The sequence below is a fragment of the Amblyomma americanum genome, chromosome 1 (genome assembly GCF_052857255.1).
Source record: "Amblyomma americanum isolate KBUSLIRL-KWMA chromosome 1, ASM5285725v1, whole genome shotgun sequence".
NCBI classification, from domain to species: Eukaryota; Metazoa; Arthropoda; class Arachnida; order Ixodida; family Ixodidae; genus Amblyomma; species Amblyomma americanum.
Window position 1 is genome coordinate 556,577,018 of NC_135497.1, and position 24,006 is coordinate 556,601,023.

At 48.0% G+C, this 24,006-nt stretch overlaps 1 protein-coding gene across 3 annotated transcripts in view; it reads right to left on the reverse strand.

The window, feature by feature from the left end:
- Positions 1–264: 264 nt before the first annotated feature.
- The window catches only part of LOC144116357 (condensin-2 complex subunit G2-like), a 194,193-nt gene continuing 170,451 nt past the window's right edge, over positions 265–24,006 (reverse strand). Inside the window, exons 21-22 of one of the 3 annotated variants that reach the window (XM_077651127.1) lie at positions 18,748–18,847; positions 265–1,704 (exon numbers count right to left, since the gene is read on the reverse strand). In XM_077651127.1, coding sequence (XP_077507253.1) covers positions 1,127–1,704; positions 18,748–18,847 — 678 coding nt within the window. In that variant the 3' untranslated portion in view covers positions 265–1,126. Of the gene's footprint in view, positions 1,708–18,747; positions 18,848–24,006 lie in introns of all 3 variants that reach the window. The other 2 variants (XM_077651126.1, XM_077651128.1) reach the window with 2 other exon arrangements.

The window sequence follows — 24,006 nt, forward strand, 5'->3', positions numbered from 1 at the left end:
CTCTCACTTTACCAAGCTCTAGCTAAAATAATCTAGTTTAATTTGTGCCAGTCTAGTTTTAGCACCCTCAGAAATTAGTTTACTACAGTTTGCAATTTTTTTCGTCCCTCGGGACAAAAAGGCCGACTACATGTCACCACCATCATTCGGCTGGAACCGAAACAGCAGGAGGAAAGAAAAAGTTTAGTGTTCGTAGGTGAATACCAGGTGGCAATCCATGTATTCTAATGTCTAACACATTTGAAAGAAAACACACAACCAAAATTAGGTTTCTACAGTCCTTTAATAACTCACCAGCAATATGCAGCAAATAGCCAAACATTTATTTTTATTTTTTTGCGACAATCCCTTGTTGTTTCCAAATCTCAAAGATGCTGTTAATAAGTCATGTAGTCCTCAGGCCAGATAGAGTGGGATAGAACAGTTTTGTAGCTTATGAGGGTTTAACGTCCCAAAGCGACTAAGGCTATGAGGTACGCCGCAGTGAAGGGCTCCGGAAATTTCAACCACCTGAGGTTCTTTAACGTGCACTGAAATCACACAGTACACGGGCCTCTAGAATTTCGCCTCCATAGAAATTCGACCGCCGCAGCCGGGATCGAACCCGCGTCTTTCGGGTCAGCAGCCGATAAAACAAATGAAACTGCAAAACAAAACAAATATATAAATAAAAGCATTCATGTCAGAGAATATTAGCACCAGCAGATGGTGGATGGGAAAAAGAAGTACTTTGGTTTGGGCTAGTTGGTGCATAGCTTCTAGATGATGTCAGGACGGCGCGAAAAGAACAAGGACAAAAGAGGCACAAGAACACAACAGGACAGGCGCCTGTCCTCTTGTGTTCTTGTGCCTCTTTTGTCCTTGTTCTTTTCGCGCCGTCCTGACATCATTTAGATGGGAAAAAGGAAGGGGACAGAGAAGAAAGATTTAACTTGAGGAACGACTATGGGATGGAACTTCCAAGACCGGCTTTGACTCCCTCCTGCGTGATTTGCGGTCAGAGCGCAGGTGCTTCGATGGAACTGCTGTGTCCTCATCAGGAGTTGTGTCCCGTTTGGAGGTGCCTCTTGAACGAATGTTGGATTCCTGACCAGGGCGCAGGCACTTTGAAGCAACTGCCATGTCATCAGTGGCTATGTCCAGTTCTTGAAGTGCCCCTCAAACAAATTTTGGATTTGCGATCAGGGCACAGGCACTTTGATGCGACTTCCATTTCCGAACCAGTGGCTGTGTCTATGTTTGAAGTGCGCCTTGAACGACTGTGGGATTCCCGATCAGGACGAAGGCACTTTGACGCAGCTGCTGTGTTCTCACCAGTGATTGTGTCTATATTTGAAGCGCGCCTTGAACGAATGTAGGATTCCCGATCAGGACGCAGGCATTTTGACGCAGCTGCTGTGTCCTCACCAGTGGCTGTGTCCATATCTAAAGTGCGCCTTGAACGAATGCGGGATTCCCGATCAGGACGCAGGCACTCTGACGCAGCTGCTGTGTCCTCACCAGAGGTTGCATCCATTTTGGAAGCGCCCTTTGATCGAATGAGAGATTCATGATCAGAGGACTTTACACTAGGGACTTCAAAGCAAACCTTGTCCATGACAGCAGTAATGATGGCAGCCTGCTCCTCTCCTTTTGCAAAGATCTCCATGAACTGCCTCACAACTGGAGGTATGCTGGCAATGGCAGTCTTCAACTGGTCCTCTTCTGCTGCATCAAAAACAAAGTTGGCATTGCTTCTTGTTCTGCCCCTCAGCAGCAATGACAACAATGTGCAAACTTTGGAAAAAGGCAACCTGGCAAACAAGCAGTTCAATTCACACCTGAGAATAGTGCAAGACCCATGCCAAAAATTTCATCACCACAAACCCATGCCTCACGTTCACCATGTGTAAGACCCCTAACTTTCAGCGGTGGAAAATTCCAAATTTTGTGGATGCAGAATAAAGAATCCGCAAAATTTCGTGGGAAGCATAAGATATATCAAGAAACATACAACTTTATTTCTTGACCATATGCCTTGCATGCTGCAGCGGTCCAGCTTCTAAAATTGAAGGTGGCTGTTGTAACTGGGGATCAAGTAATATTTCGTTACCTTCACTCAAAGAACAGCGCTTGTTTGACACAAGATCTCCATAATGAATGCAATGGAAGAGAGTTTTGGGGTCACTTCTTCCATTCCAGCCAAGGACATCGAAACCTTCACCTTGTTAGTCTTGCTCAGAATGAAACTGTGCGAGGTCTGTCACTAAATTTCAATTCTTAAGCAGTTAGGTCTGGTAATCCTTAACTAAGTCCAGGCATGCTTGCAAACTCGAACCTTTTTTCTGATAGAAACCTGACCAGCAGTGGAACCTCCTTCAGCTATAGTTGTCCTGAACAGTCCGGGATTTCGTTATATTCGTAACAATATTCCATTCAAAGCTTTCCCGAGGTCTCAAACTCCCCTCATGTTTTTCAGAAAAAGCAGCACAAAAAAGACGTGGACGAAGACGAGACGACAAGGACGGGCACTGAACTTACAACCGCTTTTATTGTGAAAGAATTCACTCTTATAAATATTCTATACAGCCGCGGCTATCGTTCACACATGCGCAAATAGGTCAGCTCTTCTTGGGAAATGGTGATAAGAGTCGGTGATGACACAGCCCTCCCCCAGGCTACGTACCTGTTCAGATGCTGCGATTTCCCTTGTGATACGTTCTATGCTCTTTCTGGTTACAGAGGTGTTATCAAATGCAGGTGAACAATCCTGGCAAGTAAGACAATGACTTGCGAGGAAACCTTCAAAATCTTTTTCCTCATGCACATTTTGGACGTTCCTGGCATGCTCTCATAACCTCTCATTCACGCATCTCCCAGTTTGCCCATCATACGTTTTTCCATAGCTTAAGGGAATTTGGTATACTACACCTACTGCACATTCAACAAAAGGCCGCCTGTGTTTTTTGCCACAGCCACGCTGCTTGGTCGCCTCCGGATCAGTTATCCTGCAAAGCTTGGACAGCTTATGAGGAGCAGAGAATACGACTTTCACGTCGTAGCGTTGGGCTACCTTTTTCAGATTGTGCGACAGTGTGTGTATGTAAGGTATCACTGCTACCTTCTGGCTAAGGTGTGCGCGGGCATCGCATGTTTGCACCTTACTGCGCATCTTTTTCAGAAGGCCTTCAGCGACTGAAACCAGGAGGTGGTAAGGGTACCCAGCGCTCAGCAGTCTTAGAGGTTGACAGTTGAACGCTTCTGATGTAAGATGCGAGCAAGTTTTGCCGAGAGCATTCTTGAGGCACGACATGGCAATTCCGCCCACTCAAAGCTCATTAAACAAGCTACAGTAAAAGCTTGTTAATTCGAACTTGAAGGGGACCAGAAAACTGTTCGAATTAAGCGAAGTTCGAATTATTGAATGGGCGCTAGAATGAGCAGTTATAGCACCCCGCCACGCAGGCAAATCCCGAAGCAGTCCAATCTAGACTCGTTATCGCGAGCTAGGCGCTACTACACATTTGTGGCGGGCATTTTCTGAGAATTAAATTCATCCATTCCTAGTGGCAAATGAAATCAACTGATCGGCCAGTTATGCGCCAGAAACAAGTACTGGAATGCATTTGAGTGAGCAGCTAGCTTTAGTGCTGGAATATAGGACGCTATTGGTGCTCCAAAACATGTTTATTTACAAGGAAGGGTTGTCAAAATTAAAAGCAATCAGCGAAGTGCATTTGCTTGCGTTTCTTCTGCCGAGACTCCATCAGCACTATATGCAGCTTGTCCAAAGCTCCTGCACAACGTCACAGTTCTCACTGACGGAGAAGTGGTGTGCTGCAACATCAAGTACCAAGGCTACTTTATGTGCACTTGGCAGTGGCACAGTTTCGTCGCCGCCGTCGGACTCATCACTGTCTGCTGTTCTCACCGCCCGTGAACCGTGCAACGTCTGCTGGGAGCATGCAGCCTCAATTATATCAGTGTCACTCAAGGGATCCAACGTCTACACGCTGCTGTCCACGTAGCTTGCGGCACCAACAAAAGCTGTCATCGCCCGAACCACCATACTATGTTGTTTACACCACGTGATCGTGACCCAGCAACAGCGGCACAACGAAAACTTGGAACGGCTTGCACCGAAGCATCAGCGGCGCGGGCGAGTGCTCCAGCAGCGAAAACCTGCCACGGCATGCACTGGAACGCTGGCTCCATGAGCCTCATGCACTCAGATTTTTTTTTCTTTTCCATTGTTCTACATCTCTGGTAAATTTGGAGCATGTTTTACTCGCTACGGGTCAACTTCTATCTACGAGGAGCGGTGTCAGCGAGTGGCTCCTAGTTCGAATTAACTGCAGCAGGTGCAGACTTGTTCGAATTATCAGGAGTTTTTCCCCACTGAAATACACAAGGCTGTACCGGGACCCGGGCGTCAGTTCAAATTAACCGCAAGTTCGAATTAACAGAGTTCGAATTAACGAGCTTTTACTGTATTGCCATGTCGTGCCTCAAGAACGCTCCGGCAAAACATGCCCGCATCGTATATCAGAAGCATTCAACCGTCAAGCTCAAAGACTGCTAAGCGCTGGGTACCCTTACCACCTCCTGGTTTCAGTCGCTGAAGGCTTCCTGAAAAAGATGCGCAATAAGGTGTCAAGTGCAAACGTGCGACGCCCGCACACAGTGTAGCCAGAAGGTAGCAGTGATACCTTACATACACACACTGTCGCACAATCTGAAAAAGGTAGCCCAACGCTATGACGTGAAAGTCGTATTTTCTGCTCCTCACAAGCTGTCCAAGCTTTGCAGGATAACGATCCGGAGGAAACCCAGCAGCGTGGCTGTCGCAAAAAACACAGGCGGCCTTTTGTTGAATGTGCAGAAGGTGTAGTATACCAAATTCCCTTAAGTTGTGAAAAAAACATATGATGGACAAACTGGGAGATACGTGAACAAGAGGTTAGGAAAGCATGCCAGGAAAGTCAAAAATGCGCATGAGGGAAAATAGTTTGAAGGTTTCCTCGCAAGTCATTGTCTTACTTGCCAGGATTGTTCACCTGCACTTGATAACACATCTGTAACCAGAAAGAGCCAAGAACGCATCACAAGGGAAATCGCAGCATCTGAACAGGTACGTAGCCTGGGGGAGGGCTGTGTCAGCACCGACTCTATCACCCATTCCCAAAAAGAGATGACCTATCTGCACATGCGTGAACGATAGCCATGGCTGTACGGAATGTTTATAAGAGTGAATTCTTTCACAATAACAACTGTTGTAAATTCAGTGCACGTCCTTGTCGTCTCGTCTTTGTCCATGCCTTTTTTACGCTGCTTTTTCTGAAAAATATGTACCAACACACCCAACTCGCCGCATTCCCGTGTTGTATTTGTGCAAATAAGGAGGTCTCAAAATCACCTCGTGCTGTATTTGTGCAAGTAAGGTAGTCGTTTTCCCATCGTTCTGTTGTTCCTACTGATGCATTTAAAAAATGCATTAAGAAATGAGTGCCAACACAAAATTCCCCCAATCATGCTTAAATCCACGATTTTTTGTGGAATGGAGGGAAACTAGGGGACTCAGTCATTAGTATATGCTAGGGGTGTGCAAGTATTCCGAATTTCAAATATGAATGGAATGTTTGCTACCCAGCTATTATAATTGATTCGGGAAATGGATATTTAAAAATTTTGAAATGATCAGCAGCGATCAATTACCAGTGACTGAAAAATCCCACTAAGACAAAAAACCACAATATTTGAAAAAATTAACTGACCATAGAGATTAAAGTGAGGAACATTAACAGCGGCCTCTCCGCGTTCTTCAGCGTAGTATAAAGCGTGAACTGGTCACATTCTGCAGCGAATGTTAGCGGACAGTGCTGGACTTGCACTTCCCGTGAAATTCTGCAAGTGGGCCTTCCCACATATACCGTAAAAACGCATGTATAACACGAGTTTTTTTTTTTTTTTTCAGATTTTAGTATGTCAAATTTCCGCCTCTCATTATCTGCAGATCCAAAGAATTTTCAGCCAAAATCTGCAGTTCCGGTTTCATTATCGAGCTCCGTTACCACCACGCATCAAGCAAGAGCAGGCGTTATGAAGCAGCAGCATAGGTCAGCAGTTTTGATTTCGACGTCAGGTCACTAGGCTGACCTGACCTCGTGATGCCCAGGACTACACCTCCCATTGTATCGGGACCACATCAAGCGCTGCTACATGGTCTGGAGGAGCTAGGGAGAGCCTGCAGTTGCTGCTGCTGGACACTGGCCTCTACAGCCACGCTGTGCAGTTGGATGGTGGACGCTTGGGCTAACATTCCCGAGGAACTCACTGGTTGTAATTTCAAGCAATGCGGAATATTAAATGTGCTCAACAACACCGAAAACATGTTTAAGTGGAAAAATATCTCTGACAGGGGCACCAGCATACACCCGCACGTATGCTGGAGCCAGTCTGCACATACTCGCGGCGAATATGCCGCTCTGCGCATACTCTCGACTAATATGCCGTTCTGTGCATACTCGCGACATGCTCATGCCCATGCTACACACGTCGTATCCGGCACGTCTGATTACACACATAATCAAAGAACATTCAGCTTTCGCACTTCTGGAACGTCTTCGAGCTGACTGCCTTACTCGCATTATACACCGATGAAAAATTTTTTTCCATGTTTGCTATCCCCAAATTACATCTCATATTATATGCGGGTTTTTACAGTAATGCTTGATTAAAACCAGCTGGCAGACTCCTTTTAAAAAATTTCAATGCTAAAGCGGTACCCCTACACATGAATGTGGAAAGGAGGTGCACGACGTCACAGATCCACCAAAGTCCGCCCCTGCTCTCGGATTTACAATTCACATGGGGAGCGGGGAGCCACTGAGAAGGGCGAGCAAAGCGGCCAAGCTGCAGAGGCAGAGGGGGACGGGTCGAAAAGGAAAGCAGGGGCCAAAACAATAGCCCCTTGTGGGGTTGTGCCCCGGTGTCAGGACAGCAGAGGCAAAAAAAAAAAACGAGGGGGAAAAACAGAATGGCATTCCTCTGGACCAGTTGGTATGAATCCATCTTTGGGCCAGCATGAATTTTGGGACGCACCAATGTAGACAGACACATGGAACATGGAACACACAGCTTGTGCCATAATTTCTGAGAGGGCCACATGGCAGGTCAATCTATCTAATTTCCTGGCAAAGCAGCTGAAACGTCTGCGGCTCGATGATCCTTATGGGATCCCAAACTCGCTCGCCTTAACCGCCTTTTTTAAAGAAAAAAAGCAAACAGATATCGTACAGCTTTTCCATCGACATCCAAGAAATGTACTACGCCATTCCCCATCTGGAACTCATGTCGGTTTTGCGGTCCACCATCGACGAAGAGGACGCTGTTTTCTTTCAAAATTCAGCCGGCATTTCAACGTACACTTTCCTTGAACCATTGAGTGTGTACCTAGATTCGACAGTTGTAGCCCACAATCAAAAACACTATGTACAGAAGAGCAGAATCTGCATTGGATCGAAAGTGGTAACATACCTTTCCAAACTTTACCTCGCATCTTGTGATAGGAAAATGGACAGCACCATACGCAGCTATCCGGGGACCACAATCTTTCGGCATTTGGATGACTTTCTAATCTTTTGCTCAATGAGTGCTCAAGAAACCTCTGAGTGCAACTCAGGAAGAATGTTAGCTTTGTTTCAAGAAAGCATGCCCGAGTTCAGCTTCACCCATGAACTCCCCGAGGGCAACCAAATTAGGTTTCTAGATCTCCGGCTTCTGCTCGAAGAAAGACAGGCGTGCTGGCGCTAAGAGCCTCGCAGCAACAAAGGATTCCTTCCCTATGAGTCAGCTCATTCTAAGACCGTCAAGAGGGCAGTTGCGAAAGGGGAACTGAAGTCAGTGCTGGAAAAATCATGCTCGCACCAAATGGGCCCCAGCTTTTCGAAGCAGATCACTAGATTAAGGGAAGCTGGTTATCCCCAAGAAACGCTGACCACGGTAAGCGAGGCGTTGCTTCACCGCCTGCCACGCAAGGAATCTGCTACCACGGGGAAGAAACTTGGACCAGCAAGAACGCCATTGTTGTACCCTACGTCCACGGCTTTACTCACAACTTCCAAAAGATCGCCGCAAAACAAGCTGTCAAGGTGGTTTGCTCTGCGCCCAACAAATCATACAGAATGTGCCACCAAGTCAACAACGAAGAGTGAAGGATGAGCTGCACAGTAAACCACCAGACAAGATATGCAGATTGCGACTAAGGTGTATACAGTCGCCGACCAATATTTTGGACGCCCAATTTTTCGGACCTGCCTGAAAATCCGGACCTTGCCATGGCACCGTCACGCGCTCCATAGAGTCAATGTATAACACCGACCAAAATTTCGGACGTTTGAAATCCTTCTCGTTCGATTTTCCGGACTTTTTCTTTCAATTCGCGACTCAACAGCTACCGCAAACGCAAACAACGCCGGTGCCATTTTGATTTTCTGGCCGCTGCCATTTTGGTTTTCTGCAACCTCGAACCCACGTGTCATATCGGCCGCTGATCACGCCATCGGAACCGGAACCTCGCATACCCAGTATAGCCTCGATAGTAGGTACCGCTTGCTACACCCTCCCGCCAGTGCCTGCTCTGCCGTGCTGCCGTCTTGCACTGTCGTCAGTCGCTGCAGTCGCCATTCACGTGTGGTGTGTTGTGCTGTTTCCATCGCCGCGTCCGCGTCAACTACAGGCAGTTACCGACACCGCCGTCCTCGTCCGCTTCCTCGATAAAACCATCGAAGCGAGGAAATTACAGCCGTTTTACGCTGGAAAAGAAGGCCGCCATTATCAGACAAGTGGAAAGTGGCCGGTCGCAAGCGGACGTTGCAAAGCAATTTGCAATCTCGAAGCAAACTATGTCAGATTACCTAAAAAACAAGGTTAAAATTCTAGAAGCCGTCGAGAAGTCATCTGGATCCCGCCACAAGAATGTCAGCCAAGGTGCCCACCCGAAGCTTGAGGAAGCCATTCTGGTGTGGCTGAAAGCCATGATTGCCAAACAGGTGCCGGTGTCCGGTGATGTTTTAAAGAAAAAGGCAGAAACCCTGGTGCTGCAGATGAATATTGAAGGCTGCAAGTTTAGCGATGGTTGGGTCCGAAATTTTAAGAAGAGACATGACCTCAGCTTCAAAAAAATGTGTGGCGAGAGTGCCGTGGTTGACGAGCCGGCTGTTGAAAGCTTTCGGCGTGGCAGGCTGCAGTCATTGCTGCAGCAGTTCGCGCCCGAAGATACATTTAACTGCGACGAAACCGGCTTCTTCTACAAGCTGTTACCGGAAAAAACCCTTGCTTTTGCCGGCGACCCTTGCCACGGTGGCAAGCACAGCAAGGAACGGCTGACAGTCCTTGTCGGCTGCAACATGCTCGGCACCGAAAAGCTCCGGATGCTGGTGATAGGAAAATCAAAGAATCCAAGATGTTTTAAAGGAGCGCGTGTTCCAGTGCTGTACGAAGCCAACAAGAAGGCTTGGATAACGCAGCACATTTTCGAACATTACATCCGGAAGCTGGATAAAAAGTTCGAGCGCCAAGGACGCAAAGTTCTCATGCTGGTAGACAACTGCGCTGCACATGGGCATATTCAGGATCTGAAAGCCATCCAGCTGGAATTCTTGCCGCCGAACACGACATCCCTACTACAGCCCATGGACCAAGGCGTTATCCGGACACTCAAGCACCTCTATCGGTCACGCATGCTTAGTCGCATGGTGCTATGCGTGGACAACGGCAAAACTTACAGTGTCGACTTGTTGTCTGCACTCGGCATGCTTTCCGATGCATGGAAGGCGGTGACTGAGGACACACTGCGGAATTGCTTCCGCCATGCGGGTTTCGCGATAAGAGACGAAGTGCCGTCGTCATCCGATGATAGCGCCAGTGAAGTTCATCAGCCATCTTCATCTGCTGACCTCATCGAGCACTTGCGCGCTGCGGGAGCCGTTCTCATGGGAGTGATGCTGGAGCAGTTCGCCAACGCTGACAGCGAGATCGAGCTCTGCGCTGAACTGACCGACGACGAAATTGTTCGCCAGGTGCTGGACACTGATGACTCGGGTTCCGACAGTGAGGAGCCGGAGACTGTGCTGCCAACTAGCAGTGAACTAACCCGAGCTTTAATGGTGCTTTCGGCTGTGTACAGCGAGAACGTCACCCTTGCCGACGTGCAAGCCGACTTACTTGTACGGCAACGTAGCGCCCCGCAGAGGCAAATTGACCAGTTTTTCAAGCCGCTCACTGAATAAAGTGACTTTTTTTGCGTGAATTCGTTTTTCGGACTGCCTGATTTTCCGGATGCTATCTCGGCCCCTTGAGGGTCCGAAAAATCGGTCGGCGACTGTATACCATTTCCCTGTCGCATGCGGTAAATGTTATATTAGACAGACACGCAGGTGCGTCAATGAAAGAGCTAGAGAACACGCAAATTCATTAGGAACAACTGCCACATCAGGTTTCCTGGCTCTTCACTGTGGCCAGCCTAAGCACCCATGCACGGCCAACTTGGAACACATCCCGATCCTCGGAAGAAAAAAGATAGGCTGCCCAGGGAGATCATCGAAGCTATTGCCATCCATAAAAAAGGAAAGGGCTGCATAAGCACCGCATCAATTGCACTGTCAACAAAAGAAAAAGCGTACCTCCATGTTTGCCCCGTCCCATGAACCGGCCAAATTATTCGCCCTGTCCTGTTCGGCATCGTTCTTATGTTTCTATCTCCCACATCATGTTTTAGCTTTTTTAGCCCTGTTTAGCCATTTACCGTTGGCATTTATTCGTTTAACTTGACTCTCGTCTCACCTGAAGGCAAGGAAGGTTTTTTACAATTTTCGCAGCCTCATGTCCATCTTCATGTTTAAACTTGTAGCTTTGTTTTGGAGTGTTTTTTTGGCGCTGTGTTTTTTTTCATTTATTTATTCATTCAGTATTTTTCGTGTTTTGTTTTTATGATGTGGCTTTTGTTCTTTCATTGTCTGTTTTGTGGTCTAGATCTTACGTTGTGACTGCTCCAAGGACTGATTTTCGGTTATCTTTTGGTTCCCAGCACACGTGCGCACAGGTTTTCAACGCAACCTCAGACTGTCGGGGCTCACATGGTTTTCCATTCCCATTGACGGCTGTTCCGTCACCTTTTTCAAGGTTTTGTTGTTATCTTTGCTTTCGGTGCGACCTTTTTTGCCGTGCGCATTGCCCTCTCTCCATCCTTCTCTCCACCTTTACCCACTGTATATATTTACGCGTGTTTCACGCTTTTTCATTAAAGCTGTTAACAGCTGTGTGTTCCGTTTTCCATGTGTCTGTCTACATTGATACGTCCCGAAGTTCATGCTGGCCCAAAGATGGAAAAACCGAACAGACGTGTGAAAGGAAAGGAGCTAACAGAGAGAAGAAACCCAAAGAGCAGAAACAGAGAAACACAGAAAGACTGCAGCAAGGTACACACCAGGCATGCAACCGAAGGCAAAGTGCCACCACATCTCCCGGAGAGACGGGGGACTGAATGGGGGACCGAACGGTGCCCTCCAACTTGGTCGGCGGCAGCCGCCAGGGCAAAACCAGAGGTTTCGTCGCCGTGCAGCCTCTCAAAGGCGTGACATGTGCGCAGTCGCCGTTGCTTAGGGGGGGAGGGGGGATTCCATCACCCATGTGAATACCTCTTAAAGCAGCAGTTTTGCATTTCATGCTACCATAATGCACTTCCTTCTTAACACCCATACCCACAGCACTTCTCCTGTTTCCTTCGCAACTCCTCGCATCTCATTTCCGTGAACTGTAATTCGTGGGACTTTCACATCCGCGCTTTCACATGAACCCTTTGCAAAATCCTTGAAGTCGCCTTCCCTGCACAGCAAAAACCCCTTCACCATGGCAGCCAAACAGGTTTTAGAGACAGAAATTGTGCAGCGCTGGAGATATTTTTGTCACAATAACGACGTGCACCTTTCCAATAAAGGGATTAAGTGCAACTCTGCCAAGTTGTTGTGTCGCAGCTGCAATATGTGTTGTGTTGAGTTTCATGGCATATAGGCAACTAAGGCCATCATGCGCCAAGCTCAAGGTTTAGGGAACTAGTGTTCTGCAGAATTTTACACAAATATTAAAATCATCGGTGGTGTAGAGAGCCTATAACATTGGTTTGTGTTACCTAGTGATGTCAGAGGAAAGAAATTTTATAAATGGCTATTAGTAAAACAATACAGAAGGTCGGGTAGCCTCAACAGCCATCCTTGGCTGGGCAAGGATGATGAACCTCCCAACCAATCAAATAAAAATCTCAGCAGGTACTCTCACATCATGAATCGCAGTTTACCAATTTTCTTCAAGATAAAAGAATATATCAGCTGTATCTTACCGGTACTCACCTATGAGGCAGAAAAGTGGAGGCTAACGAAAAAGGTTCAGCTTAAAGTGAGGATAACATAGTGAGCTACAAAAAGTAAAATGATAGGTGCAACGTTAAGAGACTGGAAGAGGGCAGAGTGGGTCAGGGAACAAATGCAAGTTAATGAGTTAATGACATCTTAGTCCAAATCAAGAAGAAGAGGTGGGCATGGGCAGGGCACGTAATGCGAAGGCAAGATAAGTGATGGTCTTTAAGGGTAGTGGACTGGATTCCAAGAGAAGGCAAGGATAGCAGGGAACGGGAGAAAGTTAGGTGGGCAGATGAGATTAGCAAGGTCGCGGGTATAAGGTAGCTACAGCTGGCACAGGACCGGGTTATTTGGAGAGGTATGGGAGAAGTCTGTCCTGCAGTGGGCATAGTCAGGCTGATGATGATGATGATGATGATGATGAAGTCTTAACCGTCAGATTGAGAGATTATATGCTGCTGGGTATCCAAGGCAAATGGTAGCCTGTGTTTGCGAAAGCTTGCTACAGAACATGAAAAATACAAACTGCCAAGCGAACGAAGAACAGAAACCTGTGTGTTTCATGCCTTACGTGCACCGTTTGTCACACAATATAAAGAAAGTTGCAGGAAAATACGGCGTCCAACTTGTGTTTGCGGTGTCGTGTAAGCTTGCTAAAGTGTGTGCTATCTTGAACAGAGATGATAGACAGCAAAGATGCACCTTAAATCACAGGCTTGAGTACACAGACTGTGCCAGAGAAGTTATCTATCAGGCTCCATTATCCTGTGGAAAGATGTACATCAGCCAAACTGGGCGATGTTTCAATGAGAGAGCGGCTGAACACGTTCGCAATCTGTCTCCCAATTCAGGAGGCAATTTAGCTTTACATTGTAAAAAGTGCAAAAAAGTGATTGCCACCCGTTTCTCGAAAGCACAAAGTTCCTCGCTACGGCTATAACCAAAACAGAAAGGGAAATAATTGAGGCCTTCTTAATCGCAAAGTATGCGAACAATTGTGTGAGCACACCGTCCATTCTGCTTTCGAATAAAGAAATCTCGTTTTTAGAAAGTAACACTTAAAACTGTCCTTTTTAACCCTGCACCTTTACTCTTGTTACTTGTTGTTTCCATCCTTCATAGATTTTAGCCTGGTTTTAGCCTTTGCCATTTTCGTGTCGCCTTTACCTTTGTTTATTGTTGTTTCCATAATTCACTCTCAGTTTCATGGTTTTAGCCTCGTTGTTAATCTTGTTTTGTATTACTTCATATGGTTTCATTTTTATGCATTGTCTGCCTACTTTTTAGTGCTTGCACCTTCATCTTTTACTGTTGTTACGGTTGGTTTCACATCTCATCCCTTTGCTTAGTAAGTTTTCGCTCGTAACACATGGGTAGGCCATCTTCATTTTTGTTCTCTTTGAATTTTTGGTTTCGTCAGGATTTTATCTTCCTCTCTCCTTTTATCTAGCTATCAAGGCTGTTTAGGCATGCACACATTTGGGGATTTTTAGACTGGTTCTCCATATTGGCTCCACTAAACTGTTAAACTTATCTGCAGTGTTGGATCCTGGATGTGTCACGTGGCGGGTGGGTGCATGTAAATGGAATGCTCGAAGCATTTTTCGAATAAAGGTTGGAAGCCTGCGCTCTGTGTGTGTATGTGTTTTCTTGTCTTTGTCCCTGTTTCTTTCCCGCAGTTTAATCATGAACGAGAAGCACCAACTAGCCCGCCAGAAAACCCTTCTTGATGATGATTTTTAATAAATGCATCTGATTGTTCTGGCACGCAGGCACTTGGCTGCTGCTGATAGTGAATGCTAGCAGGCCCCTCTTTAAATGCTAAAACAACTGACATTGCAAAAATCTTTAATTTACTTTCTCAGGCGTGGTTGATAAAAGAAACACTTAGAAATACCATTCATTCCATTCTTACCGTCCTTTTCTGTGATAATTAGTGATAATTAATTTCAGTCATCACGTTTTATGCGATCATGTTTACGATATTGTCTGACTTGTTGAAGTGCAGTTAAACCTCGATGTAATGGACTTCAATGTAAAAATATCCTCGATCTAACGAAGTATTTCAGTTTTCACAACTTTGCGTCCATAGAACGGCATGTCTTTTAGTATCAATGTAATAAAGTAGATTTTGCCGCACTTTCAATGCTACGAAATTTCAGTGCTGGCTGGAAAAGAACGAGAGGAAAATTTTTATCGCATGTGCAAGTGGTTGAGCGGAGGGTCTGCCGAAGCACACATCGGAACATGTACATAATATGGGCGCCGCCTGGCTTTGCCATACAGAGCGCATAGGTAGACACAAATACGACAACAATCATAGCGACGAGCGCGTCGCCAGCCGCGGCATCTGGGGTAGTGCGAAAGAGGCTGGCATATCTTGCCCAAAATCAGCACCGAATGCGAAGCTCTGCATGTGTTCAAATGTAGAGCGCCACGTTTATCATGTTTACAGGTTCCCAAAGCTTGGTAAAAATTCACTGTGAATAACACAAGCCCTACAAACACAGACGCAAAGGAAGAACACAGCACTTTACCAACTTGCCCAGTTATCTGCCTTGATGCTTGATATAAGGACCGCAAGGGTCAGTGGGTTCGGGCTTATAGGGGTTTAACGTCCCAAAAAAACTCGGGCTATGAGAGACACCGTAGTGAGGGGCTCCGGAAATTTCGACCACCTGGGGTTCTTTAACGTGCACTGACATCGCACTGTACACTGGCCTCTAGAATTTCGCCTCCATCGAAATTCGACCGCCTCCGCCGGGATCGAACCCGCGTCTTTCGGGTCAGCAGCCGAGTGCCATAACCACTGAGCCATGCAGCAGCTGTAAGGGTCAGTGCTGTTGGCACATCCGTAAGCTGTGAACCCCGTCGTGTGCGTCACACCTGACAACCTCGCTTCTCACTAAGATGATGTGCGTACGTGCAAAATGACACACACTCGCGCTTACAGCCGAAAAGATGAGGAGTAGAGTGGGACTGATTACATTTCATTGGTTGGCGATTAGAGCACACCCATCTCGCTCTCGCCGACATGGAGAAAGAAAGGAGATTAAGGGAAAGGGGCGAGTGGGGAGAGGGCAGCCGTCTCAGTGTGGCCCAGCGGCACCCCAGCTGTGGCTGTGACAGAACGCGTCGTCGTGTCAGCAGTATTAGCAGTGTGCTCGAGGCAATTACAAGAGGATGATGACAGCAAAACCACAACTCACGACGGGTGCGTCGTCCCCGTCACCCACCAGGTGGTTGGCATGACAGACGTGCTGAGGCGGCTCGCGAGCTCGTAACATAAGCACGACATGCATAATGCCATTGTTGCTGGCGAAGAAAGGGTGGAAGTAAGGGTCACTTTAATCGGAAATAAAGGTTTTTGCCGTGAGTTATCCGCAGCGCATTTCTGCAGGATTCCTAGCATGCTAGGAGACAATTTTTGATGCAACGAAATTTCAGTATTACTAAGTAAGCGGCCAATTTTACAGATTTCGTTAAACTGAGGTTTAACTGTACCGCATTTGCATAAATACAGCATGGCTACAAATGTAATGCAAGTTCCACAGCCACACATGCTTTACTATAACTGTTGCTTTATTAAATATGCCTTTACTGTAAACAAAAAAAAATGTGGAAGGCAAGATGTCTATGCAAATTTAGGTGCCTACTTCTAAAACAAGTACTGATTACAATAAACACATTTTTGCTTAAAATTTCACTTCGCTACAGTCGAACACGGATATATCGAACTCACATATATCAAATTATTGTCTGTATCGAACTCGTAAATTATCCCCTTGAAAATTCTGTGTAAAAGTATAGAAATTCGTACGTTTATATCGAACGATATTTTTACCCGCCATTGGATATATAGAACGCCGCGCGATCTCGGCACTCGCTGCACCCGCGAGCTCCGCGCCTCCCCCGAAAGGCTCGGAAAATGTGAGAGGGAGGGGGAGGGAGGCTCGGACTGTACTCCCGCTGCGCATGCTCTCCGACTTGCGGAACAGCTTTTTTTTTCTCTCTCCCAATGTCTCTCATCCTTCCCCCGCGTAACCATAGTGATCGGCTCGGAAAAGGTAGCCAGGAACGAAGGCGCCGGCGGCCTCCTCCTTTTGCCTTTTTTTTTCTTGTTGCTTTTTCACGAGTTTTGCACAGCCAACCACAGCTCGTGCCTTTCGTACGTCGCTGTCGCCCTCGGAGGTGGCCATCGCGAGCGCTTTGTTGGCGGAGGCTGCGCACGTGAATTCTTGCGTTTTGAGCGCGTTCTTGTGTTTCGTGTTCATTATTGTTTTGCGTGCGTCTCACGACACGTGTGACTGGATCGTGGTGAGCTGACGCGGAAGCAATGGCTGCAGCAAGCACAAGCAGCGTCAAGAAGCGCAAGAACCTGGACTTTGCGACAAAGCTGAAAGCCATTCAGCATGTTGAGGCGGGCGAGAAAAGTGCGACGGTGGCAGATGACTTCGAGATTCCTTGGAGCACTCTAAGCACTTTGTTAAAAAACAAGGCAGACATAAAGTCGAAAGCGGCGGAGCAACGAACGTCGGGAGCTTGTCGTGTGCGCGCTCCTGCCCACGAGAAAGTTGAAAAGGCTCTCTATGCGTGTTTTTTAGAGGTGCGGACTAAGAACGTTCCGCTGGATGGCCCAATGCTAATGGCTAAAGCCAAATGGTTTGCCGCTGCACTCGGTGATGACAACTTCGCCGACAACACAGGGTGGCTGGAGAGGTTTAAGAACCGCCATAAGATAGTTGGCAAAACCATTTTTGGGGAAGGCGGAGCCGTCATCAGCCAGGGTATCCAGCAGTGGATTTCGAAGGAATGGCCGGAAATTTGCGCGAAGTTTTCACCCGCGGAAATCTTCAACGCCGACGAGACCGGGTTGTTTTGGCAGATGCTGCCCAGCAAGACGATTGACGTCCGGGGCAGCACGTGTCATGGGGGCAAGATGAGCAAAGTCCGCGTGAGCGTTCTGCTCGCTGCTAACATGGATGGCTCTCAAAAGCTCCAGCCCTTTGTGATCGGCAAAGCAAGGGCACCGCGCTGCTTCAAAAACTGTAAGCAGCTCCCCGTTCGCTACGCCTTCAATAAGAAGGCGTAGATGACGCGTCAGCTGTTTACAGAATGGCTGCAAGCGTGGGACGCCGAACTGGGCAAGTCGGGGCGTCACGCTTGCCTTCTCATCGATAATTGCTCGGCCCATCACACCACCTGCGAGCTCGAAAACATCGCGCTCAAGTTTCTGCCGGCGAACACGACAGCGAAGTTGCAGCCGCTCGACCAGGGCATCATTAAGTCGTTCAAAGTCGGCTACAGGAGGCGACTCATTGATAGGCTTTTGCTGAACCTCCGCATAGGAACCGAGCTCAAGGTTGACCTGCTGGGGGCCATTCAAATAATGACGGGCGCCTGGAGAGACGTGAAGCAGGATACCGTGGCCAACTGCTTCCGGAAGGCAGGCCTCGTGACGGTCAAACTTCCCGAAACCTGCGAAGACGGCGACAACGAGCGCATGGACGACGTGTTTCGCGAGTTGTCGTCCCTTTTCCCGGCTGCCGTTCCAGCCGAAGTGTCTGCTGACGATTTTGTGAACGTTGACAGCAATGTTCAGGCTGTTGCGAGCTTCGCCGACGAGGACATTGTAGCTGCAGTCGCAGGGACCCAGGCCGACAGCTCGAGTGGTGACAAAGATCGTCCGGACGAGGAGGCGGCGACACGCTCGTACTACGCCGCTGAAGTGGCGGACGCGTTCAGCTTGATTCGCCGTTGTTGCGGCGACATGGAAGGAACCAGGCTTTCGCACCTGAACAGCCTCGATAAGATCGAGGTTGGCGTCTTTAATTTCATTTGCAAGGCGAAGAAGCAGACCAACATAAGCGATTTTTTTTCACGCAAATAAAGCATTACGTTGCGTTGTGTGTGCGGAAATAGTTGTCATTCTTGAATGCTCCGATCGGTAGGTCATCGTCCGCCACAGGTAAAGTCTCTGGGCCTGTATTTTTTTATATCGAATTTTTAATATATCGAATTAATTCGCGATCCCCTTCGAGTTCGATATATCCATGTTCGACTGTATAACAAACAAAATTCCCGTTCCTAATGCTGGTCCTCAGCCAAAAGACTCCTTGAGTTAACGTGTCATCATTCATGACAGGTTATCACACAAGCTGCAAGAAAATGTGGCATGTTTACGCTTTGTGCTTCCATGCACATACTGTCCTCCTAGGAGTCAATTCACTTTTTCCTCTAACTTTTAGGTTTCCTTTCTGCTTTACACAGAAAAATCTCTCCATCATCGTGCTTTTTAATCAAACCAAAGTTATGCTGCAGATGAAGAAAAATAAAATAAAAACTTTGCTCTCACTTGTCTCCTTGCACAGAACCACGAAGTTGAGGAGCTTTTCTGCAAACTGGAAGCTGACCCATGTTGTCATTAGCACAGATCGAGCCACCTTCAGGAACATCTGGAGAGAGAAAAAAAAAGGCAGGGGACACATTGAGGACGTGTGAAAAGTGTTTTGGAGAAAGGTGGAAGCTGCATGAACGACGACTGAGCAGCCCAATACTTTTCACAGCCATGAAGCTTCCAGGGCAACTGTGCCACGGCAGACGACAGGGAAAGTGGCTGCCATTGTAAGTCAGCGATGACACGACAGATTGGCCTATAATTTTCACCATTGGTTTGGCTTGTTCCAACTGGTGTCAGTGCAGCGAAGGACGCCAAACACCTGCTGTTGTGGGATACACTGGTATCCCCCCTCGTCCCCCATGCGCGCGCTGCCGCGAATGTGGAGAGAAGACACCCCTGCGGCTCTGCTCATTTCAGCCCCAGCACTGACGTGACGTCACGGCAGCGCGCCGCCTACTGCGGAGAGGGTCGCATGCCTGAGTATGACAGCAACGATTTGCTACAAGGGAAGCAATGTCCTAGGGGATAAAAGGACGAAGTCGCGGCGGGCAACTCTCTCGCGCTGCCGGACCTCACCTGTGTGCCCCGAGGAACCCTTTCGCTGACCGCCGGCCCCCGAACCCAACGCCGGTCGACGTCAACGACTTGGTGAGCTACTGAACATCTATTTTACGGGTAGAACATTCTTCCGCAGTGCGCTTTACCTCGCGTTACGATAATAAACTATTTCCTAGCGTGCCCTGCCGTTCCCTATTTCGTCTGCGACTCTGTGCCACGGATTGGAGAAACGTGTTGCGTACTTGAATAGCACCTGCATGTAGCTGGCACGGAAGGCCGGCTGGATGCAGAGTAACCCCATACTGTGTACCTGTGGCTGCTGTTCCCGCTACAGAGGAAAGCAGCAGGAAAAGGTGTTAGAGGCACCAAATGACAGAAACAGTGGAAGCAGGTTATACCACATCAGTAAAATGGGGTTTTTATGCTCGGCTCCATGTCTGTGATATCGTTCATGTTGATAGCGGAATTGTCAAAGATGCCATTGTCCCCTTGCAGCACGAGATACCAAAACTCAAGATGAACGCCATACCTAGGTTATTCGATGGCCTCCCGATGCACTGTTTTCCAAACGTGATGTTGAGCCATCACACAATAAGAGAACAAAAATTTGCAACCCGTAAGAAGCCGAACGCGATAGCATTACAAGTCGCGGCAGCTAATGTCTTCTTTCGACTCTCCAGATTCGCTGCACACTCATGAGCTCGCTCTTCTGCCACCCAAGACGCTCCTCCGCTTCAGCCTTTCTCCTTAGCAACTCAGCGCCCTCCTACGGCGCTTTGCTTCAGCCTTTGTCTTTCGCAGTTGCGCATTGCCTTCACGCTGCAATGCTGCAGCCTGAGGCCTGTCTCCACTTAGCACCAAAACTCTGGCACTCATCGAATTCAGCACAGCGTCCATGTTCAACGGCAGCCGAGAAGCGCTTCTTCGCCTCTTTACCCACCCTGTCACATGCATTAACCACAGAGCAGTGGAAACTTTCCGCACCAACACATCATCTGCCTTGACGTCTGGTGAGCGGCGTCTTCCTCTCACTGGTTGATGTCTAAGCTGAAACATTACCATAAACGCTCATAAGAAATGACCTAATCAGAATGTTACTTTGCCATATATTTCCTTCCAGGTGAGACATTTCAAATCTAAATGCATATCTGAAATAAGCACCGTGATCTACCAGCATGCTATGTTCAGCACGACATGTTGACAAATAAAGTTTTTAAGACCTCTATCCCCCTAAAGGACGGGGTGTGGAAACTGCACACCGGTTGGATCCAGGAGGATCAGGCCCTGCCGCCCTCAGGAAGAATCAACCAACCATGCACATCGCAGATCACCAAGTGGGTGTCTGCCGCTTGGTACAGCCCATATCGAATTATATATCGAAGAAATGCTCCATGTCGAATTACCTCAACCACGCCGAGGTTGACATCGTCCAGCAGGTCAACAGCCAGAAGGAGGACTCAGTTTCAGAAAACCCTGCCTCCGAAAAATGAGGAACAATGAATGTTTTCAAAAAGAGAGCGAGTGTTGGCCACGATGTCCATTAAAGGTAGATACTTTTTTTGCATACTTTGGTCTTGCGTTACGTTCATGGTTTTATTTTTTCCCCACTGGGCAGCATGTAAAGCCACCCCTTGCATTACATTCATGTCAAGCTACGAAGGTCATCCCAAAATCAAGGTCTCCAGTTCTTTTATAAATCAAAAGAAATGTTTATTTTAAGAAATTTACAAATCACTTAAAAGGCAGACCATTCTACTTTTCCACATACAGTATTTACTAGGTAATGAACCCACTCCCATAAAGAAACCGCCCCCCACCTTTGCCGGCCTGATTTTACTCTTTTTCTTTTTTCAGCCTAGCTCTCTTCGCTGCTGTCAGCAGGGCAGACCTTGGTGGGGGCGCCAAGATGCTGCCCCCTCCAACATCACCACTTGTTTATCTTTTGAGGAGAGCTCCAGCCGGAGGTGTGGGGGTTAGAGCCCCCCAAGGCGTTGGGGGGCTCTAAGACACCCGTCACTGTCCTGTTTTTAACCTGGCAGTAAAAAAGTAAACAACGCGCACCTGACCTTCAGGGCCGGTGTTCAGCAGGTTAGCGTTATATCACCGCTATTGGCCGGCTAACACTAGCCGCACGAATGCGACTGACAACCTGCGTTTGTTGGTGACAGAAGGGGAAGGACAGACAGAGATATATATGAAATTTGGACCCTTCCAAAAAAAACTGTTGGGAACTATTTTTCCCACGTAATGAACCCTGCTCCAAAACTAATGTCAACTTTTCTGGAAAAAAAGTGAGTTCATTACGCGAGTAAATAAGGTAATCGCCATTGCGGTCTATGCATTTTTGCAGACGCTGGGGAAGTTTTTGTATGCCCATGTCATACCAGCTCGCCACTATGCCGTTCATCATCGGTGAAGCGCCTTCCAGTGAGATGTTCTTTTAGCTTTGGAGTCTCATGGTGCCAAGTGCGGACTGTAGGGTGGGTGACTGGTGACGTCCAGTCCAAACTGTAGGAGGAGTGACAGGCAGCGAGTGTTGTCATTGAGAAGACTTGCTCAGCATTCCTCTCCTGCGACTTTCAATCGTCTGTCTGAGTTCCTTAAGGGTCTCACAATATCTGTCTGCATTTACTGTGGTACCAGGAGCCATGAAGACTGATCCTAAAACACAGTTGCCATGACTTTGCCGGCAGACTATGTTCGCTTGAATTTTCGCGGCTTGGGCGAAGAGGAGTGCTGCCACTCATGTGATTCTTGTTTGGACTCAGGTGAGAAGTGGAATGCCCAGGTTTCGTCACCCGTAACAGTGGAATCCAAAAAGGTCTCCTTTTTATCCCCATAACGGCGATGAAATTCGCGGGAGGAGTCAACGCGTTGCCATTGATGGTCGTCTGTGAGCATTCACGGAAGTGATCTTGAGCACACCTTCCGATATTTACACTTTGCTGTCAAAATCCTATGAATAGTGCTTTAAGAAATGGCAGGAACCAAACTGCAGAGTTCGTCGAGTGTGATCCTCCGATCTTGGCGCATCATTTCTTCGACCTTCGCAACTGTTTCATCAGAAATTGACGGTCTCCTGCTTCTTTCTTCATCATGAATTTCAGCGTGACCACTTGCTGACGTTTCTAACATCCATGCACTACTCTCCGTACACCTCTGTCAACTGCCGATGAATTTCGATTGGTCGAACGACTTTCACGCTCAAAAATAGAATAACTGCGCGAACTTCGCACCTGGCGGTAGCGGCCAACGGGAACTCCATTTCAAATGGATGCCGTGCAATGACTGACAGTCCCTTTCAAGCTGAGTCATGGCTTGTTTGGAAGAGAGAGAACAATGAACACAGCAGTATGGTGAGCAGCCACGCAAATAGTTTCTCTGCGGCCGCAACCCTTTGGAGACCTTATTTTTGGGATTACCCTCGTACATTTGAGTAAATACGGTACTATTCACTCGTGCAGCAAACATATGATCTATCTGCTTACAAGCAACAGAAAAAATGTGGCCAGCCCATAGCTCCAAGAGCCACAACAGTCGCCCGCGCACCTGCAGGCGGTGTGAAATGAAGACAAATCTCTCTGGAGAACACTCCCACTGAAAGAATGGACTAGGCGACGGGTGTACCCACACAAACGCACATTTAATACACCCTATGTGGCACACACATTAGAATACAACTAACAAAACTAACACAAAACACAGACTATAAATACACACGACCCGGGCACACTGCTACTAGCGTCTACTACTAGTGTTCTACTATTAGCGGTTGGCGTTCGTTCTCACGGTTGGTTCAGTGTGGCTGCGGCGTTGTATGGATCCAGTAGGGGGCGTCGAGGCGGCGTTCGCCGCGCTTGGGCTGGCGTCGCTGGCGGTGTTCGACGTGCTCGGGCTGGCGTCGCTGGCTGCGTCGTACAAGCTCCAGGTCCAAGCGCCCGTGGAGATGATGCCAGTGTTGTTGGCGTGGGTGGCAACAGCGCAGGAGACACCCCTGGCCGTAGCAGGTGGTAGTGTCGTCCGTTGACTCCCCGGAACGGGCTCAGGCACGGCAGGAAGTCCACGATGCGAAGCCGTAGAACGCGCGCTCACCGGAGCAGTAGCCGGCATCACTCTCTTCCAGCCGAAGCGTCCCTGACCCGCCAGAGCCTCCGCTTCACTGTTCTTCCCCCCGTGCCTCACCCCCCTCGCCCTTTTATAGCCTTAGTGTTAGTCCACGTAACCCTTGCCGTCGTCTTCTCCTTCTCTTCTCCAACAATCATCTCTCTCCACGTCACCGTATGCTTCTCCACCATCATCCCTCTCCACCTCAACGAATGCTCTTTCCTCTTCTTTATTCTTGGTTAATTCGCGTCTTCTTCACACCTTTTTCCTTTAAAATTTAATTTAGGCTCCTTAATATATGTGACAAGGGCCCCCTCTCTCAAGAGTTTTTCCATGAAAAACTGCTCACGTCATCCTCATCTTCAAGCCATCCAGCCAGCCGACTATCTTCTGTGGCTATTCTGGACCCAGCACACAACACACCGCAGAGGTCCAGCACACACCAAAGGCACACCACTAACACAGCACCCCAAACTGCGTTTTCAGAACACTAACACACCACTGCCGCTGTCCGCACAGAGTCCTTAATAAACATGTTCGTGTCCACAACAC